The sequence below is a fragment of the Excalfactoria chinensis genome, chromosome 2 (assembly GCF_039878825.1).
Source record: "Excalfactoria chinensis isolate bCotChi1 chromosome 2, bCotChi1.hap2, whole genome shotgun sequence".
Classification (NCBI taxonomy): Eukaryota; Metazoa; Chordata; class Aves; order Galliformes; family Phasianidae; genus Excalfactoria; species Excalfactoria chinensis.
The window spans coordinates 7,959,718-7,984,560 of NC_092826.1; the positions used below are offsets into that span (position 1 = coordinate 7,959,718).

At 39.2% G+C, this 24,843-nt stretch overlaps 1 protein-coding gene across 4 annotated transcripts in view; it reads left to right on the forward strand.

The window, feature by feature from the left end:
- KCNQ3 (potassium voltage-gated channel subfamily Q member 3) overlaps positions 1–24,843 on the forward strand; it is a 187,975-nt gene that overhangs the window by 133,161 nt on the left and 29,971 nt on the right. For all 4 annotated transcript variants that reach the window (XR_011902782.1, XR_011902781.1, XM_072327943.1 and 1 more), the window contains exons 2-5: positions 18,188–18,278; positions 20,028–20,154; positions 21,442–21,614; positions 23,850–24,005. Coding sequence is in view for 2 of the 4 variants with exons in the window: in XM_072327943.1 (XP_072184044.1) it covers positions 18,188–18,278; positions 20,028–20,154; positions 21,442–21,614; positions 23,850–24,005 (547 nt within the window). In the remaining 2 variants the exon portion in view is untranslated. The remainder of the gene's footprint in view (positions 1–18,187; positions 18,279–20,027; positions 20,155–21,441; positions 21,615–23,849; positions 24,006–24,843) is intronic.

A 24,843-nucleotide genomic window follows, 5' to 3' on the forward strand; every position in this document is an offset into this window, starting at 1 on the left:
GCAGTAGATTTACACAGAGTCACAGGATTGTAGGGGTTGTAAGAGACCTCTAGAAATCATTAAGTCCAAACGACCCTGCAGATACCTATAGCAGGTCACACAGGTAGGCATCCAGATGGGTGTTGGATATTTCCAGAGAAGGAGACTCCACAACCTCTCTGGGCTGTATGTTCTAGTGCTCCAACACTCCGACAGTGCTGAATTTCTTCCTTAAATTAGTATGGAGCTTCCTGTGTTCCAGTTTCTGCCCATTGCCCCTTGCTCTATTGCTCCTCACCACCAAAATAGTCCATCCCCATCAACTTGACTCCTGCACTTTAGATATTTATGAACAGTGATGAGATCTCCTCTTAGAACTTCTCTTCTTCAGGATGAACAAATCCAGATCTCTCAGTCTTTATTCATATAGGAGATACTCCAGACCATTCACTGGAGCTTCTCTAGAACTTCCCTAGCTTTTTTGAACTGGGGAGCCCAGAACTGGACAGTACCCCAGATGTGGCCCAACCAGGGCATAGTAGAGGGGGAGGATCACCTCCCCCAACCTGCTGGCCGCACTCTTTTTTCACACATCCCAGGATACCTTTGCTTTCTTGGCCACGAGGGTATACTTCTGGCTCATGGCCAACCTGTTATCCACCAGAACACTCAGGTCCTTCTCTGCAGAGCTCCTCTCCAGCAGGTCATGCCACAACCTGTACTGATGCATGTTTATTCCTCCTCCCCACATCTAGAACTCCATACCTGCTTTCATTGATCCTCATTGGGTTCCTCTCCACCCAACTCTCCAGTCTGTCCAGGACTTGTTGAGTGGTAGCACAGACTTCCAGTGTGTCAGCCAGTCCTCCCAGCTTTGTATTATCAGCAAACTTGCTGAAGGTGGACTCTGTCCCTTCATCTGGATCACTGATGATGAGCAAGATAGCACTGACTCCTGGGGAACACCACTAGTTACAGACCTCCAACTAGACTGTGCCACTGACCACAGCACTCTGCCAGTCAGACAGTTCTTAATCAACCTCAGTGTTCATCTATCTATCCCATGTTTTCTAAGTTTCATAGTGAGGATGTTGTGGGAGACAGTGTTAAAATGGCTTGCTAGAAATCAAGGTACAAAAATACACAACATCCATTTCACTCCATTCGTTTAATACATTGAGGAGAGATGTGGTAACAGAGATGCCTGCCATGTTCTGGCTTTTAGTGTTTCTCAGGTCTTCTTAGCAATTATTTTTTGCATGTGCAACAAAGTATTCTCAGTGAGTGATAATAAGATGTTGAAGCCCAGGCTGAAAAATTGCCACCAATTCACCCTTCATACTGCAAATATTATTCAGAGTTTTGCTTCCATTGTATAATTAGATCAAACAATTCACTTACATGTTTCTCTTTAGCATTTCCTTGATGCTGAATAGAAAGATTTACTTCAGAAATAATTTGCAATTTATTTTTCCTCCAAATGCTTCATCTTTAAAAATAATGCAGTTCCAATTCGGTGTTGATATTAATGGAAAAATTTACTCCATTAACCTACTGTGGTATCCCATCCCACAACCCAATGAAATTATTCCCATTTTTCATATTTATTGCATCACTGGATTCTAAATGAAAATAAAGCCTTTTACAATTGTGTGTGGACAGTGGTCTCATCTATTCTCAAACCATGGCAGAAACCTCCATTCGTAGCCAATTAATTTGATCCAGAGTTTCATTTAGCCAAAAGCATTCACAAGCCTCTCATTTTCCTATCTTCTTTATGTTTAAGGTGAAACATTCTCTCTATTCTCTAAATGTCTACTGCTTCCTAGAACAACTGCAGCATATCAGCGGTTTTCATTTTGTTTTGTTTTTTAAGAAATAGACATGCCGGAGTAGAAGGAGAGGAGTGTGATTCCTTTTCCTATCACGGGGCAATAAAGTATGTGAAGTTTTCAACCTTGTCTTTAAATGGTTTGGTAATTTTGCCTTCTTAAGACAGTATGTTTGAAAGTCTGCTCATCAGTGACTGAGTGGGAGAAGGAATCTTGTCATTCATGATGGCTGATAATTCATTTGCCAGATCAAAATTAAGAACAACCTTTCACCTCCAGCTATACACAGCCATCATCCTTCTTGCTTTTTCAGTGAGTACCAATGAGATTGCAGTCAATTTGCACACGACAAACCAAAAATAACCCCAACAGTCTGTTAAAATCTAACTACCCTTAAAGGATTACATCTTAACGAGCTCTGCAGCCTAGTACAGTTCAGCTGATCAGTGGTTGGTGAATCATATGCTTTAGTTTTTTAAAAAAAGAAAAATCTCATTCAGAAAAGAATTGTATTGTGAACAGGAAACAGTTTAAGGTGTTGTAATATATAGTACAGGTTGTATGGATAAAGTCGTTGTAGGATTAAAGCCCCAGGCCTTCACAACTGCCACAGTAAAATTAAAAACTAATTCTTTTTTCTAGTACAACCTTAGTTAAATCCTGTCTGCTTCCAAGTATATTTTATTGTTCCACCATGTTTCTCCTACTCTATACATGAAAAGTTTAGCATTAGCTGAAGGGCATCTCAATTTGCCGTCTATATTCCAAGCTATTACAATATGAAGGTTTTCTTTGTCGTTGTAAGATTTCTCTTTAAACTGTTCTTTAAGACTTGTTTCATTCAACACATTCAACAGAGAAACAGGTATTCAGAATTGGTGGGGTAAAAATTCTTGGGCTGACAGTAGATAGACTGTGGGGAAAAACTGACGAGAGAAAATGTGGAAGAAAAGTAAGCATCAGCTTTGAATGCCTGGAGTGCAGTGCATAGCAACAGTATATTTGCAGCCATTTACCCCAAAGAGGGATGCACTCAACATTAGGTGTGCATAGGTCACTGAAGCAAGAAGCTTTTTACATGGAAATGGCTGTAGGCTTTTCTGTGTGACTATCACCATTTCTCTGTGCCCACTGTCTTTTTATCACAGAACTTTTCATTTCTTCCTCTCTTGGGCTCATTCTTTGATCTTTCTCTGATCTTTCACTGTTAAAGTCACTGAGAACTTTGCCCGCAATTTCTGTTACCATAAGTTCAAGCTCTTACTTTCCTTTCATACTATTTCTTAAGTTTCCCAAATGTTTCTTTCTAGGCTTCATTCCCCAATGAACAGATGTCACTTCAGTCTTTCTCTCTTTCATTTTTATTTCTTGGCTAAAGGGTAGAAACACTTCAAAAAAGCAGTGAATAATTTGATTTGTCTTCAAGCACTTGGGGAAATCCTCTTTAAGGTAGAGGTGGTAATCAAGTTAGCTCAATTTTGCAGTTCTTGTAAAGTTAACAAATCAGTGCCAGTAAAATATTTAGTTACCAGACAATAAATTCAGATGCACACGCATGAACACATTCCATAGACAAACCAGCCTGTAAGTAATTGGGTATTCATGTTAAAAATAATTCAGTCCTTTCTGGTTGCTCACATTGGACCATGCCAACAACTCATGCAGTTAAATCTGCAAATTTTACCTTCCTGATGTTATAGAGCTGATACATGAAGCAGATGTATTCTGGAGTACTACCTACCCACTGGCATGCTATTTACATGTAAAAGAGGGAAGAACATTTCTGTAACACCGTCTATAAATATAGCAACCAACATACAGTCTAGCTCCAAAGTTACATTTGCTTTGAGGTTCTGAGCTTAAATCAGAGCTAAAACTGACACAGAAGTTGTTATAATGATTGAGTATTCTTTCTCAATTTAACATCTTCACAGCCCTATTTAATTTCCTGTAATATTTTTAGTTCACATAAAAAATATTCTCCCTATTCATCATAAGATATTTTAATCCTGATAAAGGGGATGAGGGGAGGGTGGGATGGAGCTACCTATGTCTGCTTCCTCTATTTAGTCCATTACATTTGACACCTTGAGCTCCCACATCAGTTTCTTACCGATGTCCTGGGAACAAAGGAAAAATGCTGTACAGTGGAGCTGTAGGAAATGTAAGAAGGTGGAGCGAGAAGATGTGCTTCTTGTTTTCATTTCAATGATATGGCCACTGCATATATTGGAGTTAAACCACTAGGGAGGGGTTCCCTATAATGATAGGGTTCTCCTTTCTTTAGCCTACAAGGACCTCAGCCATGAGCAATTACAACAAGATGTTTTTTCCAGACAGTATCTCAGACTGTCTGCGTATGCACAATACAATGACAAAGGCATCTCTGTGATAAATTTGAAGCATTTAAAAAATATTTTATTATTCTATTTTGCTTTATTTAAGACAAGGAGTCTCATCTACGGTGTATATAAGGAACAATGACACATTTATCAATTGCTGCTGTGGCAAAAAAAATCCTAGATTAGCTTGAAAAAAAAAAAAAAAAAAGACAATGCCTTGTGCTACAGAGGAAGAAGAAAGAAAATATTCAGGTCTAAGCCAGCACTCACTGACGGAGTGATGTGAAAGAGATATCCCTTCCTGATGCCAAATCTGGTGCTTGGTTTAACTCAGCTTCTGCAGGGGCTCTCTGTGGGCTCTCCTTCAGGTCACAGATGCACCACGGGGTCCTCCATGGCTACATGTGGAGACCTGCTCCATACAGTACAGGGAACTTCTGCTCTGCACGTGGAGCACCTCCTGCCCTCCTCTTGCCTTGATGCTTACAGGCTGTTTCTTATTTCTCACTCCTCTCTCCCGGATGCTGCTGAGTAGAATTCTTTTCCTTTCTTAAATTAGTCTGCCCTCACAGAAGCAGAAGAAACATCACTCATGAGCCATTTTGTAGCCAGATGGAACGGTCTGGTATTTAATGTGGAGCAGCTTTTGGGTTCTTCTCAAAGAGGGCACTTCACAGCCCCAACCCCATGACAAAACCTTGTCCTGTAAACTTTGTACACTGGCAGAAAATGTCTGACACAATATGCTGATATCTTACCAAATTAGGAACATTATCTGAAGTTAGTATGGGACCAATCTATTTAGCTTGCTATACCATGAAAACTAGTGGAGAGCATCAGTATCCCTTGATTCCAATCTGTTTTTCACGTCTACTTCTTGTTTTTTCCTTTCATCATCTGTCTTACAAAGTTTTTATCATTGTCTCACAAAGTGAGACATCATCTGACTGGTAGGAGTTGCTACCAAATCAACCTGTGAAGTCATTGCTGGACCTGGAACATGTAATATAAACCATACTTTTGAGATATGGTTTTGGGTAATGGAAAGGTTAATGCATTAACAAAGGAGGAATGAGCATACATGTGCTCTGATAACTAGGGAACTAATGAAAGCTGTGCCAGAAATACCAATCAGGTACTTTTGGGAACTGAGGAAAAATGAGTGTGTGACAATATCCTCTAGCATAAAAATTTCTATGTATTAAAAATTGACAGAAAACATAAACCTGATACTGTGTATTAAAGCACTGAGACAAGGCAGAAAATGCAACCAAATGTACAAGGTGATTGCTGCATTATTAAATTTAGCTGTCTCAGTTATCCAGATCCAAGGGAAAGGCTGCTCTTCCTCTTATGCACAGTGTGGCAGAAACAGAGCATGTGCCATATCTTCTACAAGGAGAATGAATTGAATTTCTTGGCCCCCCAAAAATAATAACTCACACTCCCTTATATCCTTCTGACCTTCTGTGAAGGAAAGAACACGGTGATCTTTGCAGGAGGAAGAAGGAATCAAAAGTTCCCTCAAGAGCCCGAAGCATGAAGTGTTTCTTAGGCTTCTCCAGAACCTCAATAATGATGCGTGAAGAACTTAATTACGTGCTTTCTATTATAGGCATGTTGAATCATTTGTGTTATATAAACAATATCCACAGTCACATTACAGCTGTTTACCGTACACTTCAAGTAGGAACCTTGAGATACATCTAATAACCTTATAAGCAAGCTGTGTGTAAACGTGCATATTTTGTTAATGTCACAGAGACTGAAATGGTGCTGGTAATTTAATATGAAGTGCACGCCACAAAAACCTTTCAAATTTTGTCCTTGTGAGTAATTAACTTTGATGTCAGATTTCCACAGCACTCTCTGAATTCAGACAGCCTACAAGCTCATAGTTACCAGGTCTTAAATTTTACTGAGTTGGGTGAGGACTGCACTGCTTGATTTCTTCTACTTCTCTCTAACTATAACATTGCCCTCACAGAAGAAACTAAGCTTGTATTCTTTAGAAAGAATTGCTTTAATAGTTGCCTTGGCCATGGAAAACAATAGAATGCATGCACCCTAAGGGGCAAATATAAGAGAGGGGGCAAATCGTTTTTAAGAATTCTCGTTATCAATTTTTATTTAATCTCACGAGTTTTCAGTCTTGAGTTTGGAGAAATATTTGAGTGTCAAACACTATATGTCTGGTTATGTTGGTAATGTAGAGTTTGAAAATAGTCCCCTTTTCTTCCCCATGCTATTCAAAGTTATGTTTAGAGGATTGTGCCTTGGAACCAAATGGAAAGCTGCCTCTTTGCTTTTATCCCCTTTTTTAATTATTCCGAATGTTGTGGTAGAATGCTAGGTTTGATTCATGGCTTGTTATGCAAAATTGTGAGTGAGACCTATTTGACCCATTCACTTTGGGCACTTTTTCCGGATGGATCAACAGACACTTCTAATACATGTCATCTCATCCTAAAGCAGACACCTAAAATAGGCTAGGTGAGTCATGCTTCTAGAGCCTACAGTTTTCTGCACCATTTTAAATGGAGCCAGACACACTGAGGTTACAGTGGTGATGTCTGCTGTAGGCTGAGATGAATCCCAGCCTATGTTCCAAGTGCATCTGGCCTGATTTTTATTGAATCAAAATGCAAGCAAAAACCTTAAATGGCGAAAGGGAAAGTTGAGCTCTAGCATTCATTGAAGCCAATGAAAATTTCCACATTGTTTTAAAGGCAATTTGAATTGATCTCCAATACAGAAATTTTGTCCAATTTATTCCTAAACTTTCTTTTTTGTGTTTAAATTTTAGTTTATTCCGAAACTTTCATTTCTTGTTTATTTAAACTGCGGACTGTTCTGAGTAAAGAACAAACTTCTGAGCCACTGCAGGACAGTGTTGCTGGTAAGCAGTTTATCCATGTATGATCAGAGCTCTGACATACTGGAGGGGTTGTTTGATTCATAGATTTATTCCTAGCATTCATTTACTGATGGTTTATTTTGTCATGTGGAAAATGTGTGACCCCATCCCTGGAGATGGCCTGGTGGAAGGAAGAAAATCTGACTTGCCATAATCTTTAGAAGTACTTGTCAGACACCACTGTTGTCTGGAAGGTCAATAAAAAATCCCAGACCTGACAGTGAACCATCTGCAGCATTCTTAGTGTTACTGTGACAACTATTTGGGCTCAGCAAAAGGGAAAAGCTCTGTATGTTTGATGAAAACTCCCTCTGTCATCTCAATATCTGGAACCAGCAGAGGCCTTGTAAGCTGTGAGCATCAGCACTGTTGCTTTCTGCTTCAGGCTTTCTGCTTTTGTTCACGAGATGAGATTCAGCTTCTGATTAAGATATTACATTTAGGCATCTAAATATTTGTGTGCATACATCTGAGTTAAATATCTACAGTCCTAGTAAATCTAAATAGTTATTGGAATCAGAGGAACTCAGGGGGCAGTTCAGCTTATTGAATGAATCTGTTGGCTTGTGGTGGTAAAATCTGTCATTTTGTCACCAGAAAATGGATTTAACTCTCCAGTCTTACGCATTCATTATAACATTGACATTCCAGCTCCTCTCTACATTGATCCCACAACACAGAGAGGTGGGAAAGCTCACATTCAGAACATCCTATGGATATTGAATAAAAATAGGAAAGTTATGTCAAGGCTGTGTCACACTGTGCCCAACATTTCCCTTTACAGAGGACCTTCCTTCAGTCAAACCAGCCGTTCCATTTAAGAGAGAACTGAATGAAGATTCATCTTTGAGGATGTAAACATATAAGTCTCAATAGAGCTGCTTAGTGCAGACCTAACTGCTTTGCTAGATTGAATTGTGCATGCAGAACTTCTCATTACAGCAAATTGAGTTTTATTTTTCTGAGTGTACTTATGTATGCTGAATTCTGTTCTGTTTCAGATGGCTTCACTAAATTCAGCTCTTTCTTCAGAGAAAAACAAATAAAAACGTTCCCTTCCATATTGCCATTTTATTTTTTTTTTTTTTTCTGAAGGTTTGATAGGATTGTCTGTATTTGAGACTGTCAGGTTAAATAGGGATAATGTAATCCTAGATATTAACAAGTCAGTTGAGCAAAAGGGCCGTAATATTTAACAGCATTGTTACAGATGCTGGTGAAACACTTCCAGAATAAAATTTCGCAGGTCTGGAAAAGACTGATAACCTCCTCCAAAGACTTCAGACTTCAAATGAAATATCACATGCTTACAGATGATCATTCTGAATTTTGAATGCTGATTAATTGCTTATGGTAATTAAAAGCAGAAAAAAATAGTTTAAAACGGCATCAAATTTACATAGGTACAAATACCATGTGCAATTGTTTGGTTTCATAAATCAGTAATGATGATACAATGACCTCTATGGTGCTTATCCAGAGTTCACCTTCAGGAAGGACGTGATTCGTTTGCCATGCAAAAGCAACTTATAATTTACTAATGACCTTGGACTAGAGGTGAAAATGAAGCATGCATGTCTCATAAGCTTTCTGTGCTTCAGCTGTTCCTAAGTTGACCTTAGTAGCTGTGTTAACACCACAGGTTTTCAGCCCACTGGGAGTTGCATACACTTTAATGATCTTTCCTTTGGAGGTGAATATACTCTGTAGGCCCCTTTACTGAATCACTTTAAAGTTATTGATAGACATTACTAACATGTTCTCATTAGTTCAGAGATGAAACATTGGAAAATTACAATTATAAAGGATTTGCCTCTAAGCAAAATGTTGATACGTTTCTATGCTGATACCCCTCACATTTCTCTCTGGACCACCTATCGTCATACGTGTTAAACCACCAAGACAGCAGCTGACATTTATAATTGAATCCATTTATTGTCCCTCTTCTGAATGATGTCCTGAATGAGACAGGAAACCTACTCTGAAATATTTACAATTGGCTGTTATTATATGATATCTGAAAAATATGGAGACATCCTCAGTTATTCTGTAGAAAAAGATCTTCAAGTGTATTCTGTTTTATACTACTCTGTGGCCTTCCCCTTGCCTCCAGCTAGTAACATTTATGGGGACTGGTGGGGGAACAGAGCTGTGAAGCCTTGTTGCCCAACAGATCATCAGTGCCAAAGTACATCCTTCTTATCTAAGGAGCATGAATTCTGATGTAAGAAAAGGCTTATATCAGCAGCATCAGGTCAGATTGGAATCAAAATTGTAAAATTTGTAGTGAATTTTGGTTATGGTTCTTATTTCTTCTGCGTTAATTTTTGAATGCAAAGTAAACATTTCTCCACAGCACCACCGTTTGGATGGATATGTAGCTGCTGTAACTTGAGTTTTACCCTTGCATCTCTTAGCACAGATCCTTTCTTCCTTTTACTTCCTGTTAATAAAGTGGGAACAGCTCATTTGCTAGCTCATCTGCTTTGCATTCCACAATTTAATAAATCATTTTCCCAGTGATTTATATGGGCTCATTTCACCGTACCACAGATTTGTGAATTGAACATAGACTGTAGATCAGTTGGGTAAAACTGGTATGCAGTGCTGTCACATAGAGTAAGATGCAGAGATGACTCTGCATTTTTCACTTACATAAAAATTAGAAAAAGCTCAAAAAGTCATCCTAGATTAAAAACAAAACAAAGCAACCAAACAAGCAAATAAACAAAAAACCTGCCACAGCACAGCAACGATATCACCCATAATGGAAAACCCACTAAAATGATAACCAGTCTTGGAGTGTACAGGCCATGTTTTTGTGGGATGAAGGTCATGTGTAGCCGTGCTCCTTTTTCATACTTAGTTGCAAATCTTTAACTATGTAAGAATGTCCATGGGGAATGCTGTGACATCACTTTTTTTCCTCTGTGTTCTACTCCAGGAGAAAACTGAGCTCACTGCATAAAGTTCTCATGTTCCCACATTAAACTGAGTGTGTGGTGAAGGCTGAGATGGCACAAAGAAGAGTTCAAATTAGAAATTGCTTTTTCACTTGCTGACCCCACATAACTGAAAGTGTTAGATTAGGTTGGAAGTATTGGCTTTATCTATAAAAATATGCCTCTTTGCAATGTAATTTCCAAAATAGATAAAAATATATACTGTCAGAGCTCCAAAATGGGTTAAAGTAGAGGGTGAAAGAGTAAAGATTCTCTTTTCACCTCACTCTAAGAATCAGGCTAGCTGCCAAATCAGTTATCACTCCCCTGACTACAAACTCTGTATTAGAGAGTACAGAGGGCATACAGAATGGTATATTCTTGATGTTAGAAATTCACTCCCAGATATATTGCTTGTGGAGAACATAATATATTTGTCATGAGCACCTGTCAGAGGTGAAAGAAAGGATGAGTAGATTGTTTTACTATTAATTTTCTTTTGTCCTCTACAGTCTTTTGATTTTCAGTGATATCAAATGGGAAGGCAGAAAATAACACAGCAGTGTGCAATACTTGCAAATGACAGGACAATGAGCTCAGTAGTTTCTCCACCAACATGTTACTTGAAGCTCACTAAAAAATCACTGGGAGTATCTAATGTTCCTTTCTTCCTTTAAAAAGAAACTGGAAGGGTTTTTGAGGTACAGGTGCATGTCTGTGTGATAAATGCAAACTCTTGGGTGTCATAATTTGTTGCTTTTGAAATGGATCTACTTGATCTTCATCTCTCTGGACACTGCAGCACTGATGAGGTTTAGAAAGGCACTTGCCTGGAAACTCAAGATCAGGATGTGTAACTGGTGACATGGATGATTAATGTTCTTACCTCAAATTCTTTATATACTATAAATTCACTTAGTTACAGAAGTCTGGACATTTGATTGCTGAATTTTGGTCCGACTTTCAAATGTCTCACACTCTTACTTCACAAAATTTAGCTGAAACCAATGGATGAATGCTGAAGTTTACCTTCAAATAACTTCATACAATTTTTTTATTTTTTTTTAATGTCATTTGAAGAACGTTTTAACCATTTCTGAAATTGATTTGATTTGCTGTTACGGCAGCTGGTGCTGCTGGGTAATGCAGTTCAGCTGTGTAGTGTTGCTGCTTTGTGTACTGCATGGCCTGCCATGCTTCATGGTCTGCGTGTCTCAACTCAATTAGCAGCATGCTGCTACAGAGAGATAAGCCCATGGACAAGCATACTAGTCATGGCAGATAAAAGGCCTAAACAACAGTTCAGTTCAATGACATTGCTTTTTATAAAAATAGATTGTAAAGCCAGTAACAGAGCAATTCAGAATTTAGTTGCAGCAGTCAGAGGCTTTTCCATCTTTATACAATCCATAGGAAGACAGGAGGTGTCTATGTCCTCAATAGCTAATGCTGTTACTGCTTCCCCTCTTCTTCTGCAGTCTGCCCCACGTCACTCGTGTTAAGATACCTAGGCCTTTTCCTGTACCATATGTATGCTAGAGCTTTCTCACATCCATAATAATTTACAAGATGTTCTTCAGAGTCTTAAATACACTGCTATGAAGCACAACTTTTCTTTCCTAGGTTTTCCTTTTTAAAAGCGTTCCAAACTTAGGGAAACTGTAGTAAGGTCTATTTGGAGCAATTCCTGCCATTGCAGAACCCATGGTCACAAAAGAGTATTTTGGCATGAATGACTCAATCTCCTACCATTAATAGTCCCCATTTCTGTTACCAATGGTCTTGTGTCATTCTGGGCTACCACATCATTCCTGGACCTGCTAGCCTGTCACTAAGATTTCTCCTTACTTCCTCTAGTGTTTCTTCTAGCTTCAGCTGGAGATTATTCCTCTGTCTCTCCCACTGAAGTGGAGCAAGAGTGCAGTTCAGCTTGTTCAATGTGGCATTTTTACTGTGCTCTTGCTGTATGGTGGCACTGGGCCAGGGTCTCAAGCAGAGAGATGTGAACATGTGTGTATTCAGCAGAATTTGTGGACACAGAGAAAGATCAGTGCAAGAGGTACAAGAAGTAAAATATTAAATAATGTGTGTTTGGAGCCCTGAGAAAGTCAGGTGTGCATTCTCTTATCTCTATAGAGTTGATCTCAAATATTTGGTAATTTCTTTTTTTTTTTTTTTTTTTTTTTTTTTTTTCCTGGTATTAAATATCCCAACTCAACCCTCCTATTAGCAACCATAAAACGATCAGTGCAAGATACTGCAGATGTACTGTGAAAACTGAAATTTGGATGCAGAGAAAAAGGTGGTGGGTGGGAATAAGAAGCAACTGAAAGAAGTGTGAGAAAAGATCCAATTTTAATCTTTATGGGTCAAAGCCAATAATTGAAAGAAAAAAGACTGTTCCAATATGAAGTTTGGGAATGCTTGTGAGAACCTGACACCCTGATTTTAAGAACATATTTTATTGGGAACTGAACATCAAAACAATTAAGTAAAACTTTACCATATTTTTCAAATTTAGTCTTAGGTAAATCCATTAGCATTTACCAGGTGGTAGAACAGAATTAAGCTAGATTGCAGTCATAGAATCATAGAATCACAGAATGGCCTGGGTTGAAAAGGACCACAATGATCATCTAGTTTCAATCCCCCTGCTATGTGCAGGGTCGCCAACCACCAGACCAGGCTGCCCAGAGCATCATCCAGCCTTCCCTGTCTCAGTTTAAAACCCTTTTCCTTTGTCCTATCACTATCCACCCTTGTAAACAGCCATATCCCATCCTGTTTATATGCTCCCTATATGCAAGTTTTAAGGAAAACAAGAAAGGACCAGATGAAGTTAAGTAGAAAAATTTTAGATTCAACTGAAGATCTGGAGAGAGGAAATTCCAATGGATTTGCAAGAAATGGCACTGCAAGTTTGAAAGCCAGTGCAAGTCTATGCACTGTTGCACAAGAGGCAATATCTTCATAGTAAGTGTGTATGACTCTGTCCCATCCAGACTTTGGATTATGATCTTGTAAATGTGGTTCTGGACCAGATGTAGTTGTGATACTGTAGTTGCAGCAAAGGATTTCAGAAAACCTGGTCATGTAAGAAGTGGTTTGGGTGAAGCTGGCAAGCTAATTCTTTCAGTAGTAAAATCATATAAATATCTGTAATTAAATCCAAAACCAGGCTGAATATAAGGGGTGGCATTCAGCTGATTTATGCAGTAAACAATTCCATAGAATATAATAGAAATAGAATAGAATAAAATAAAAGTAAGGAGAGGAACACGGAGAGGAGAGGAAAGGAGAGGAGAGGAGAGGAGAGGAGAGGAGAGGAGAGGAGAGGAGAGGAGAGGAGAGGAGAGGAGAGGAGAGGAGAGGAGAGGAGAGGAGAGGAGAGGAGAGGAGAGGAGAGGAGAGGAGAGGAGAGGAGAGGAGAGGAGAGGAGAGGAGAGGAGAGGAGAGGAGAGGAGAGGAGAGGAGAGGAGATGGAGGGGAATTTCAAAAATCAAGTCCAACTGCTTGACTGCTTCAGGGCAGACCAAAAGTTAATGTAATAGGCATGGGACATCAACCAGCCCTCTAGGAAGCTTTTACCACTGTTTGACCCTCACCTTCACATAGGAGCGAATCATTACAGGATTTTCTTTCAGATACAGAGAATACATTGCCTCTGTAGGTGCGTCTTACCTGCTTAAGCTGTCTACTTCAAGATAATGAGTTGAACACTAGGACTGTATGTTCCTCTCTATTAACTCTAAGTCTACTCTAGGTATGTGATTGCAGATGTCCATAGTGCGCCCTAAAACACATCTCCTTGTAGGAGACAATACAAGACTCTTATCAGTGTAACTGCTAGTTTAATTAACATGTGTTGTGGAAAAGAGCTATGCAAAAATCAAACATACTGCATGTAAATGTATGCTCAAGAAAAGTTTTGCAGACAGATTGTGTTGTAAAAGCAAAGATCTTCACACAGGACAAAAAATTGCCAAGATGATGACAGATGCAAACATTATTTGACCAGCCTATGATGTTTCTGATCCTCATGACAGCTATGTTTTGGAATATGTTATAGGCAAATCAATATATGATCTGCTCCTAAAATTCAATAGAAGAAGTGCTGAATGGGATACATGACAAGCACCAATGTATAGAAAAAATGTAAAAGATCTCATCTATATCAGCATCATTTCGGTTAATATGAAAACAGACACAGAAGAAATACTTAGAGAATCCGAAACATTAAAATATATCAGAATTTATCAGCAAAACAATCCATGATGTTCATCCAGGAAGAATCAGTTTCATAACCTAGCATGGTCATAAATTATTTTTTCTTTCCTGGAAGAAGTGTGTATTGTTTTTGGACGATTATTTTTAATACTCCAGAATAGTATGATTTGAAAATATGAATGTTAACCTCAATGGCAAGAACATTTATTGCTTCGAATAGCGTATTAGTTGTGACAGTAACAAAAGAGCACTGCCATTTGGTGGTCTGTAAATTACACATCCATCAAAATAACCAAGATTTTAACAATAATGCTGCAAATAGGTACAACTTACTGGGCCATAAAACATTACATGAAATGATAGCAAGTTTAATTTTTAAAAACCGAGGAGGTAAATTCAAATCTTTGTTTGTCATATCTGAATTAGTCTGGAGGTACAGACTGCCATCTGCTGAGACACTTCAAAAAGTCTGGGCTTCTGAGGACTGGATTTTTATGATTAAACCTTGATTTTTATGCTGTTTCTTCCTTCTAACCTTTAGTGCTATATGTCTCTTCATAGTATCACTGTAACTGTATGTAAATTTCAGATGCTCCCTCCGATTCCCCAAGTCACTGTTTTCCTTTCCTTTCATCATCCTCTGTGCTTTCAGCGCTCTGAGTCACCTGTTCCAATACTGCAGCCAGACTCAACCACTAGATCCACACTTCTGCCTTTTAAAAGATGAGAATAGAAAACATAGACTCAGGTTCTGTCCTATTGCCATGGGACAATACAGACTGAGCAACGATCAAGCAAGTTCAAGTCTTTCTGATTGCTTAGTAACCATATGAGCAAAAAAAAATGGGCATAGGTAACACTCTTGATGGATATATAATTGTTGTATTTTCTGAGTAAGGGGGACTGGTGAAAAAAAAAAAAAAAACAACAAAAAAAAACCAAAACAGAACAAACAACATGATACCTTGTAGCATCTGCTATAGAAAGAGAACTTAAGAAGACTTCTGGGTTTTGTAAACAACAAGATCTGAAGGAAACATAACAGGCTGCAGGGAAACTGGTGGTTTGCATAGCATGAACAGAGATATTAAAATTCACAGAGTGCTCTGAACACGGTCATCATTTTAGATGCTAAGCGAGGATTGCTGAGATGTGATTTGATTAACTTGCAGTGGGTGTTTATACTTTGGAAGCAGGGTGGGAGTAGGAAATCTGATGCTTCCAAGATTGATTTCATTTACTTGTCACAGCACAAGCTTTTCATCATTGTGCACCCCAGATTACTGTAGAAGGAGCAGCCTGGCTCTGTGGGATGTGGGTTTTGGGGTGATTGTGTTCTGCTCAGCAGTCAAACCTCAGAAGGGAATTTTCTGGACTGCATGTACATAATTCTTAAAGCTAGGGCTTCAGATTATGTTCTGTGCTGGGATTGAAATCATTTTTGGTGACTTATGATCTCCAGTCTCACCCTCCCACCCTCTTTTTCCATTTCTGTCTTCCACGATCTGTTATTTTTGCAGGTGGGCTCCTGCTTGGAGGAGCGTGGGCTGCGCTGCAGAGCAATTGAGCAAGAAGCACCCCTTGCCCATTCGTGCCAATATTTATTTGGTTGTTAGTGAACAAGGAAAAGATTTTTCAACGCAGTGAGACTCATTTTCTTGCACATCAAATATAGGAATACGATCACCTGAACACCACCTGCCGTTTGTTTCACATGGAGGGAAAAGAGGGTTGAACAGAATTCTTCTGGTCTGTGGAGTGCTGGTACCCCCTAGTGGTAAAACTGCAAGCATTTTTAGGCTACCGAGCTCCAGTCTTTTTGAACCAAAATCTGCACATCATCTTTATATGACAGTGCCGTTCTGTTTCATTATAATGTGAATTCACACCTGAAGTTTATGCAGCTGATAATGTAATTTCCTTGGACTGTTTTCAATGTGATTCACCTTTCATTAAATCATATGAATGGTACCTGTGTGCTACTGGGTGACACAGTGTAAAGAAATGACTGCAATGGATATCATCAGGTAGCTAAAGCTCAAGCTTATAATTGAAGAATTAGTGATGGTGCCACTGTACTGGCTGTAACTTGTTAAATCATAGTTAATTTATAGCTAGTTGAAGGAATCGTGTTGTCTTGGTTGAGTTAGCATCATTTTGCTTCAGGAGGTGCAGGAACTGTGAGTCTTGAGCAGCTAATTGGGCTACTGACTTTATGACTGCAAGATGGGGACAGCAAGTAATGGTGTGGCAAAACCAGCTTGAGGGTATGGCAAGAACTTCACTAAGGTACTAAGTTAACTGCTTACTGTCTTGACTGTAGCACGTATGTGGTTATAGGTTGATGGTAAAAGATGCTATGGACCCAATGGCTGTTTCCTGTCAGCCACATAACCCTTCCTCCATAGGATGTCTGGTGAGTGGGAGAAGGAGAAACCTGTCAGTGAAATCCAGAGTGAGTCAGCATGAGCAAATCAATGTATATCTGTTCTAACCTTTCTTAAAAGGGCTGATCTGAAATTTTCTGAGTGATTATACTGGCATAGAAACTTCAATCTGAACAACCCTCAGGGCCAGGAAAACTACGGCATCATAGCACTTCAGGGTTTGATGGGAGGTGTTTCAGTGTTGTCCATTCCTTGCATGGAAGTATTGTCAGGGCATGCTCTCTTAGCCCCATGTTTCCCCATACACAAAACAAACAAATACCCAGGACAGATTAGAGGAGACATATCCAAGCTGAGCCTCCATAGTCATCATTCTCCGTACCTCCACATGTAGACTGGACACTGTTCATTTCACACAGTGAAACAAAGTGTAGGTTTACTTAGCAAGATGTGAAATGGCACTTCAGATTGAATGGGTATCAGATTGAAGTTCAGAACAGGAATTGCACAGTTCAAGTCTTAACAAGATTTTTTTCCCCCTGGATGATTTCAGTGCCTAATGTCTGTCATTTCTTTGATGCAGTCTAACAAAAGATCTGGAGCTTTTATGGAGATGTCCTTTCCATTTATTCACTAAGCTATGACGTATTTCCATGCCCACCTTCCCCTCTGCTCCTGTGGATCCAATTTGGGAACAGATTCAAAGTGTCTATGAACTGGATACATCAAGTACTAGAATATGAGCTTACCCCACTCTGCTTCACAGCAATCACTTACAACACTCCCTTGTTTTTTTCCTACCTGTTTATCTATAGAAGATTTTTCATAGCTTGAACCTGGAATAATTTTTTAAAGCAGATCAACATGACTTCAGATTGGACTGAATTGGATTTACCATCTGTGGGAGTTAAATTTTCTGTCAAATCTCTGAGTTCTGGGTCTTCACAGACAATAGCACAGACGCAGTGATTTATCACATACTGGGTTTATTGGAGAGCAGAACTTTACCCTCTCTATTGTCTCTCTTTCAAGCTTTTTCATCTTTTCATCTCCATAGAAATGAGTGCAAAAAGAGAAGTGAAAAAAAAAAAAAAAAAAAAAAAAAAAAAAAAAAAAAAAAGTGGTGTGGTTTTCAAGGGAGAGTTTGTCCCGTTGCTGTATTGTATTGAAGCATTTACTGTTTCTCTAGTCTCAGTATGTGCCAGGTAGATTAATTTCACTGCAACCACAGTGCCTTTTTATGAAGCACACAGAACATCAGCTTGGAATAGACCTCCTGAGCATTACATATCTTATAAATCCCTTCCTGACATGCAATGCTATCTATTTTCTTCCTGAAGAATACAACAGAGTTGATTAACATATGTTTGTCCGGGAGTCATTTTGATGGAGTTTCTTGCCATCATTTGTTGACTTCCAAGTCCCCCTTGGTCTTTCTGAGAGTCCACTCCACTGCTTACCGATCAGAAGTACCTACCTCCTATAACTAAATAAGCAGCATCTCCCATGCAGATACAGAGCAGTAACATTCTGTTGGCTTCTCCTTTTTGTTTCACTCCAGGTTTCTGATTGTTTTGGGGTGTTTGATCTTAGCTGTCCTGACGACTTTCAAGGAGTATGAAACCGTTTCGGGTGACTGGCTTCTCTTGCTGGTAAGTAGTCTGAAGCCAGTGCGTCACCCTGCTGTCCCTGAACAGAAATCAGCTCCATCAGCAGTGATAGAAACTTGTTCTGCATGCAGTACGATTTCTTCTGTTGGTCCCAGGACAGTGACTGTGCTTTTACACATTGGAGAGTTCCCTGTCCATTGTCAACATCAACTGAGTATAAAGGAAGAAAGAAAGACAATTAGCCTGAGATTTTTAAATAGTGAGTTTTCAGTATTTCCCCAACAGTTCTCTCTCTGAAGTACCATTAAATCTCCTATTGATTAGATTAGAACTCAACACTTTTTGAAAACTCAATTTATATAATAATATTGATTTATTCCATAGTATTTTTTCATTTCCAGCCTTTTTTTGTTTTTGTTTTTTAATGAATGCCCTTAGAACTGGACTCACACTTGTGTCTGATAGTAGCGTAGTTGAAACTGTTCAAAGCAATGTCTCTATTATCCATGAAAGAGAGAAATGTACTTGGAGAAAATAAATGTGTTCCTGTCTCTGAGTTTTCAGCATGTATATTTTATTAGTGCTGGATTCACACTCAAGACTATTTGTATAGGACTCCTATTTGGCAAAAGGAGAAAAAAAATAGCTCACTAAGTATAAACATGACATATTAATCATTTTATGAAAATGACCCAAACTTCCTCTTTTCCCATAGCTGTCATAAAATAGAAAGTGGTCTGTCTCACTAACCGTAGTCTTGTGGAATAGCAGTTCTAGGAGAACCACGTGGTACTTCCAGGATCTCCATTTCCATTTCCCTTTATACACCAGAGGCAAGTAGATGAGGATAAGAATTTAATGCCAAGAGGCTTAGAAGGTCATTTCTCCTTGCAAGTTTCTTCTTAAAAAGCAGCTGTAAGAAAACACCTTCATCTGCTAGGGAATCTGAATCACACTTTTGTCCCTGTTACTGCACTCTGAGCCATCTATTCACATTTGAGAAAGCCTGGGGTAATTTCTCTTCTTCTGTGTCTGCTTTCTTATGGCTCTGAGCAGTTTTCAGAAGTGGACAGCAGCTGCAGGTATGAGTATTAGAGAAAATCCTCCTTTCCTCTTTATCTCGTATTTCCAGAGGCCCCATGATATTATTGTCCCATCTCCTTCAATTACTTTGGAGAATTTATCTCCTCATTTCCTTCTTATGCCTAGAAAAGCTGAAAAATTCCCCAGCCATTAATCACAACAGAAAATTCTGTTTTTCTTTGCAGAGAAACTGAGAGTGATAATGTATGTTTTAAATTTATCATATATATGTTTTTATACATATGACTTATAATATTACCATATGAATACACTTGCTCCTGTCCTTTTTTCTTCAGACACAGTTCCACGAAAGACCTACTGGTATATAACCATTGTAGGCGTACTGTGCACTGGGCACTTTGCAGTCACCACATATGTGTTCTTATTTCATAATAACAAACAGCAGTAGTTTTGTTTTTTTGAAATAATTGCATTTCCATCAAGGCAAGGTAAGTATTTCACATAAACCCAACAGGAAGAGCACATTCTATACACAGATTTCTTAGCAAGCTGTAACACTATATCCCACTTTGCCTTGACTCTCATCAACCTATGTTCTCCACCCTTCTTTCTTTTTCTCTCTCTTTCTCATCCCTCTCCCCAACATTTGCACCTCAGTTTGCATCTCTGTTTGCTTCATCTATTGCTGTGCATGCAGAGCTACTGCAAAATTCCAGTCTAACAGTCTCATTTGTGTCTTTAATGCAGGAAACCTTTGCCATTTTCATCTTTGGAGCAGAGTTTGCCTTAAGAATCTGGGCTGCTGGGTGTTGCTGTCGCTACAAAGGATGGAGAGGGAGACTGAAGTTTGCCAGGAAGCCTCTGTGCATGCTGGGTAGGCACATATGCTCTACTTCTGTTTTCCTTGTTAGGTCCTTTTTCTTCTGAGCCACATTGGAAGGATGTGCAAATACCAGTGAAAGGCAGCACAAAGAGCAATAAAGTCAGCCCAGCCTTTTGTGCTAGGAACTGTGCCCTGCTTATTGGTAATACCTGGCAATAAGAATTAGTTTAAGATGTGCTTGGGTGGTTGGCCAATGAGAAAAAATTGATCCTTGTATGCTCCAAATGCATTTTTCATGTCCTCAGCCCAACTGCTTTTTTCTGAAGTTCATCACAAAATGTACACTATCCATCTTCAGTTTCAAAGCCCTTCAGATCTTTATGCTATGCTATCTTTCTCAGCCCTCTTTCATATTCATGTGCTGTATTTTACCTTTATAACCTTGGTCTGTATTTAAAAACATGTATCTTTGTGATTTCTCCCATTTTATCTTTTAATTTTGGTAGGCATTACCTACAACTAGCCTTGAAGCTACTGATTATCCACTTTTGCCTGAGCACTGGTTATTCATATCCACATTCATTCATTTTATTTTGGTTTGTTATTGACACTAGTTGCTTTTGAGAACGTTTGAAAATGAGTAGCTCTGAAATCCATCTGGTACCCCTCTTTTTGGCTGGAAATAAACTGTGAAGGCAGTTTTAAGAATGAGTGCCCAGAGAATGTTTTTAACTCCTTTGGTAATACTTGTATGACATTGACAACCGAGGTGAATCAAGTGGGAGGGGCAGGGGGAGGCAGACAGGAAAAAGAAACAAAAACACACAAACCAGAGCAATCAACAAGAAGATACAGTATGATTTGAATTTTGGATTTCCTTGGTCGATCAGTGAATTGGTACAGTGAGTGCTCACAGAGATTTTAATAAGAAAACTCAGCCAAAAGAACTAAAAAGTACATGTACCAAAAGAAGAATTCTTATCTGATGACCTGTAAATCTGTGTTCTCTGTGGCCTTCTTGAGGGACATAAGAATTCAGGTTTTTGTGTTTATTTTTTTTCTGTCAGTATTAGGACACTGTTTCTGTGCATCCCTATGCTAGCTCAGCCAGTGTCTCAAATACAGTGCATTGATCTGTAAATAGATTACAGGGCTCTCTGCTGGGTTCTGTGCATGACTCTGTGCTCGAGGTGCAGGTACCTGTTTAATTGGCGTGAGAAGACATTTTCAGGCAGCTTTAAAATTTGCCTAGGGAAATTTGCAGTGCAACCATATGGGATTAAGGACTGAGTGATGCAGCCACTTTTGTTGGCAGGCTTTGTTCTTTTCACCTTGCAGATATTTTTGTGCTGATTGCTTCAGTGCCAGTGGTTGCTGTTGGGAACCAGGGCAACGTTCTGGCCACGTCGCTCAGAAGCCTTCGCTTCCTTCAGATCCTGAGGATGCTCCGAATGGACAGACGAGGTGGCACATGGAAACTTTTGGGATCAGCTATTTGTGCACATAGCAAAGTAAGTGAGGAGCTTGCTAGATTCAGCTGGGGCCCCGGGGAGAAATACTGAAGTGGAAGAGAGGGGATGCATAAGTGCAGGAGTGCCTTAGGATTATTTCTATCAATAATAGTCATAGAATCATAGAATCATTTATGTTGGAAAGCTTACTAAGATCATCTAGACTAATCATCAACCCATCCCCACTGGGCCCACCAAACCATGTTTCTCAGTACCACATCTACATGGCTCTTGATCACCTCCAGGGATGGTTACTCCACCAACTCCCTGGGTTTCATCTTTTCAGCTTCATTTCCTTCTTCATACTGTGAACCATTTATGCCACTTGTTTTACTCTCTCCTACTCAATAATGATATTTGGAAGTGGTAAGTGTGTGCATCTTTTCTCACAGTCATTGCAACAGGAATTTTGTCACTACAAAGACTCTGAGCAGGGAGATCCTTTTAATAGTAAAGTACGCTGAAATCTTTGACTGAAATGCTTGTGTGGATACAACCTATCTTTAGTGGCTTCACAGGTTGCATGATCACCAGATGGAGCAGGACTCCAGAGGGATGGCAAAAGTCTGGCTGGCAGAAATGTCATTTCAGAGGAACCTACTGGTAGAACTCCTCTTTGGAAGCATGGGTCAGACAATACAGTGATGCAGATAATGTGAATTTCTAAAATCATCTTGTCTCAGTCTAACTTCATGCTATAGTCAGACATTCTGTCTCACACCAGAAAGATACAGTGCGCTTTTGCATTTTCAGCAAATATTATTTCAAGTTTAAAACTCTCTGTCTCCATAAAAAGCTTTTAGATTAGATTTCTCATATGAACTGGGTGTAGAGAAACTGTGCTACATACTGGGTTGTTTTTTTTTTTTTAATCCATGAATGACATTCCTGACATTTCAGGTTTTTTTGAAGATTAAAATGCCAGCTGGCACAGCATAATTAGACTTTACTTCTTGGTAGTGGCTGATAGGGATACCCTCCTTCATTTCATACCAACTTCTGTTTCTTCCCCATAAAGCTTGCTATAAGTCAGGTGGCATATAAACACTTATGTCTAAAATGTTTCTCAGGAAACTGAGATTATGAAAGAAGTGTATGTGCTAAAGGCGTTGTTTAGAAATTGTTTAAGTCTTCATAGTGTGGGACTTTTTCCCCATCCTTCCACACTGATTTCCCATCACCACCCTTTGGATCTCGGCTGAATGAGAAAGACGCAAAGAGGTTATGAGAAATTTGCTTCTCTGGAATATAGTAAAGAAAGTAAAGAAACAATTTTATTAGCAAGGTTCACCAACAAATTGCCATCTGTGTTTTCCCACCAGAAATCAGCCATAAACATAAAGAGACAAAATTTAGATTAAATGAGAGGAAATAATTGCTTACTCAGAGGATAGTGAGGCACTGGCACAGGCTGCCCTGAGAAGTGGATGCCCCATCCCTGGAGGTGTTCAAGACCAGAACTGATGGGGCCCTGGGCAGCCTGAACTGGTGAGTAGCAGGGGGCTTGGAGCTCAGTGATCTTTAAGGACCCTTCCAACAGAAGCCATTCTATGGTTCTGTGAAAAAGAGGTGGTCTCAAAACTCATTTCTGAAATTCTCAGCTACAACCCTTTCTTTGGTAAAAAAGAGTGATCAGAAAATGAAAGAAAGTTAATATTGACTTTTTACTGCTTGTGAACACCCTTTGTCCTGTTTCAGACATTGCAATTTTTAATTTGGTTCATTGCATCTCCCACCTCAATAGGATTAGGCATACAATTCACTGTAGTTACTCCCTCTAAAGCAAGCTTAAATTTTGTTTTAACAAAGATATTTTTAAAGGTATGTTCTTGTTGCATCATTCCATGATGAAAGCAGACCTTGTAAGCTGCTTTGATATACCTAAATAGAAGAAACTACATTTTGCAGTCTTGACTCTCTCAAGGTGAAGAGAGCAAAGCCATTGATTTGCATCATAAAACTACTCCAGCCGGGGGCAAAAGGACTGAGAATGACTTAAGACTCAAGGTCAGGGATACAGTCTCATCATGGTGCAGCTAAGCTCTTAACCCAGCTTTACTTCAACTTTACTGCGACTTTGCCAGGAAACACTGAGTTAGGCTGATGGTGAAATTTTGTGCAAGCTTCCAGTGACAGCTCTGCTATTGTCAGTGCTTCTCTCCTGACAATTACACTGCCGCTCTGGAATTTGAGTCAGTTTTCAACCCCTTCATTGTCCATTTGTTTCTTTTGCAGGAACTCATCACTGCTTGGTACATTGGGTTCCTGACACTCATCCTATCCTCGTTTCTTGTTTATCTGGTTGAAAAAGATGTGCCTGAAAAGGATGCTAATGGGGTGGAAATGAAGGAAGAGTTTGAGACCTACGCAGATGCATTGTGGTGGGGGCTGGTAAGTGAATCCAAAAATTCTTTACGATCTTCTTAAAAGTGTTGTATCTAAAAAGTATTGATGTTAGTGTCTACACTATAAGTGCTGCTAAATTTGAGTGAGTGGGATGCTACTGGTATAACATCACTAATAGTAGGGTAAAATCAATTATCAGAATATATATCTCTATGGATATTTAGTCAGACAGAGGCTCTTAGGTACTTAAAGCCTATAGTGATATTAGTCTGTGCTCCTGAATTCTAGAAAGACTGTTTTGGAGGAGTGTCTCTAAGTATAACTGCACTGGTAGAGCGTATGCATAGGGGCAGCCAAGTTCTTACAGCAGTGGTGTCCACCTGGTGAGAGCTGTATCCTTCATCAAATGACAAAAGCAGAGCTAGCACAAGGTCTGTTTTGTAGACCTAGCAACATGTGACATAGGTCTGGGCAGTGTAGGTAGATGCTGATGGAAGTTAGATCTGTAAGGAGCCAATGAGACCCTTCTTCTGAATCTCTCAGCATTAGTATATAGAAGGGTAGAAAGATGTCTCTGGAAAAAAAATCTGCGTGTTGCTTATGTCTTACATGGAATTGACAAGAATCCCTCAAGGAATTCCATTGGTGGTAGGATGCTGATCAAGAGGAATTTTTAATACCTCTGTTCTTATTTGAGTTTGCACCACTACTCATTTGATAATGTAAAATTATTGCTATCTTATGCAGAGAATTCATGTTTCTTTACTAACAATAGTTATGGGAACAGACTGTATTGTACAGAATCTGTGACTAAAATTCAGTGGCGTATTTTTTTATTCAGTGCAGTTCTTGTAAATGGCAAGATATGTGGCATGGGAATTGG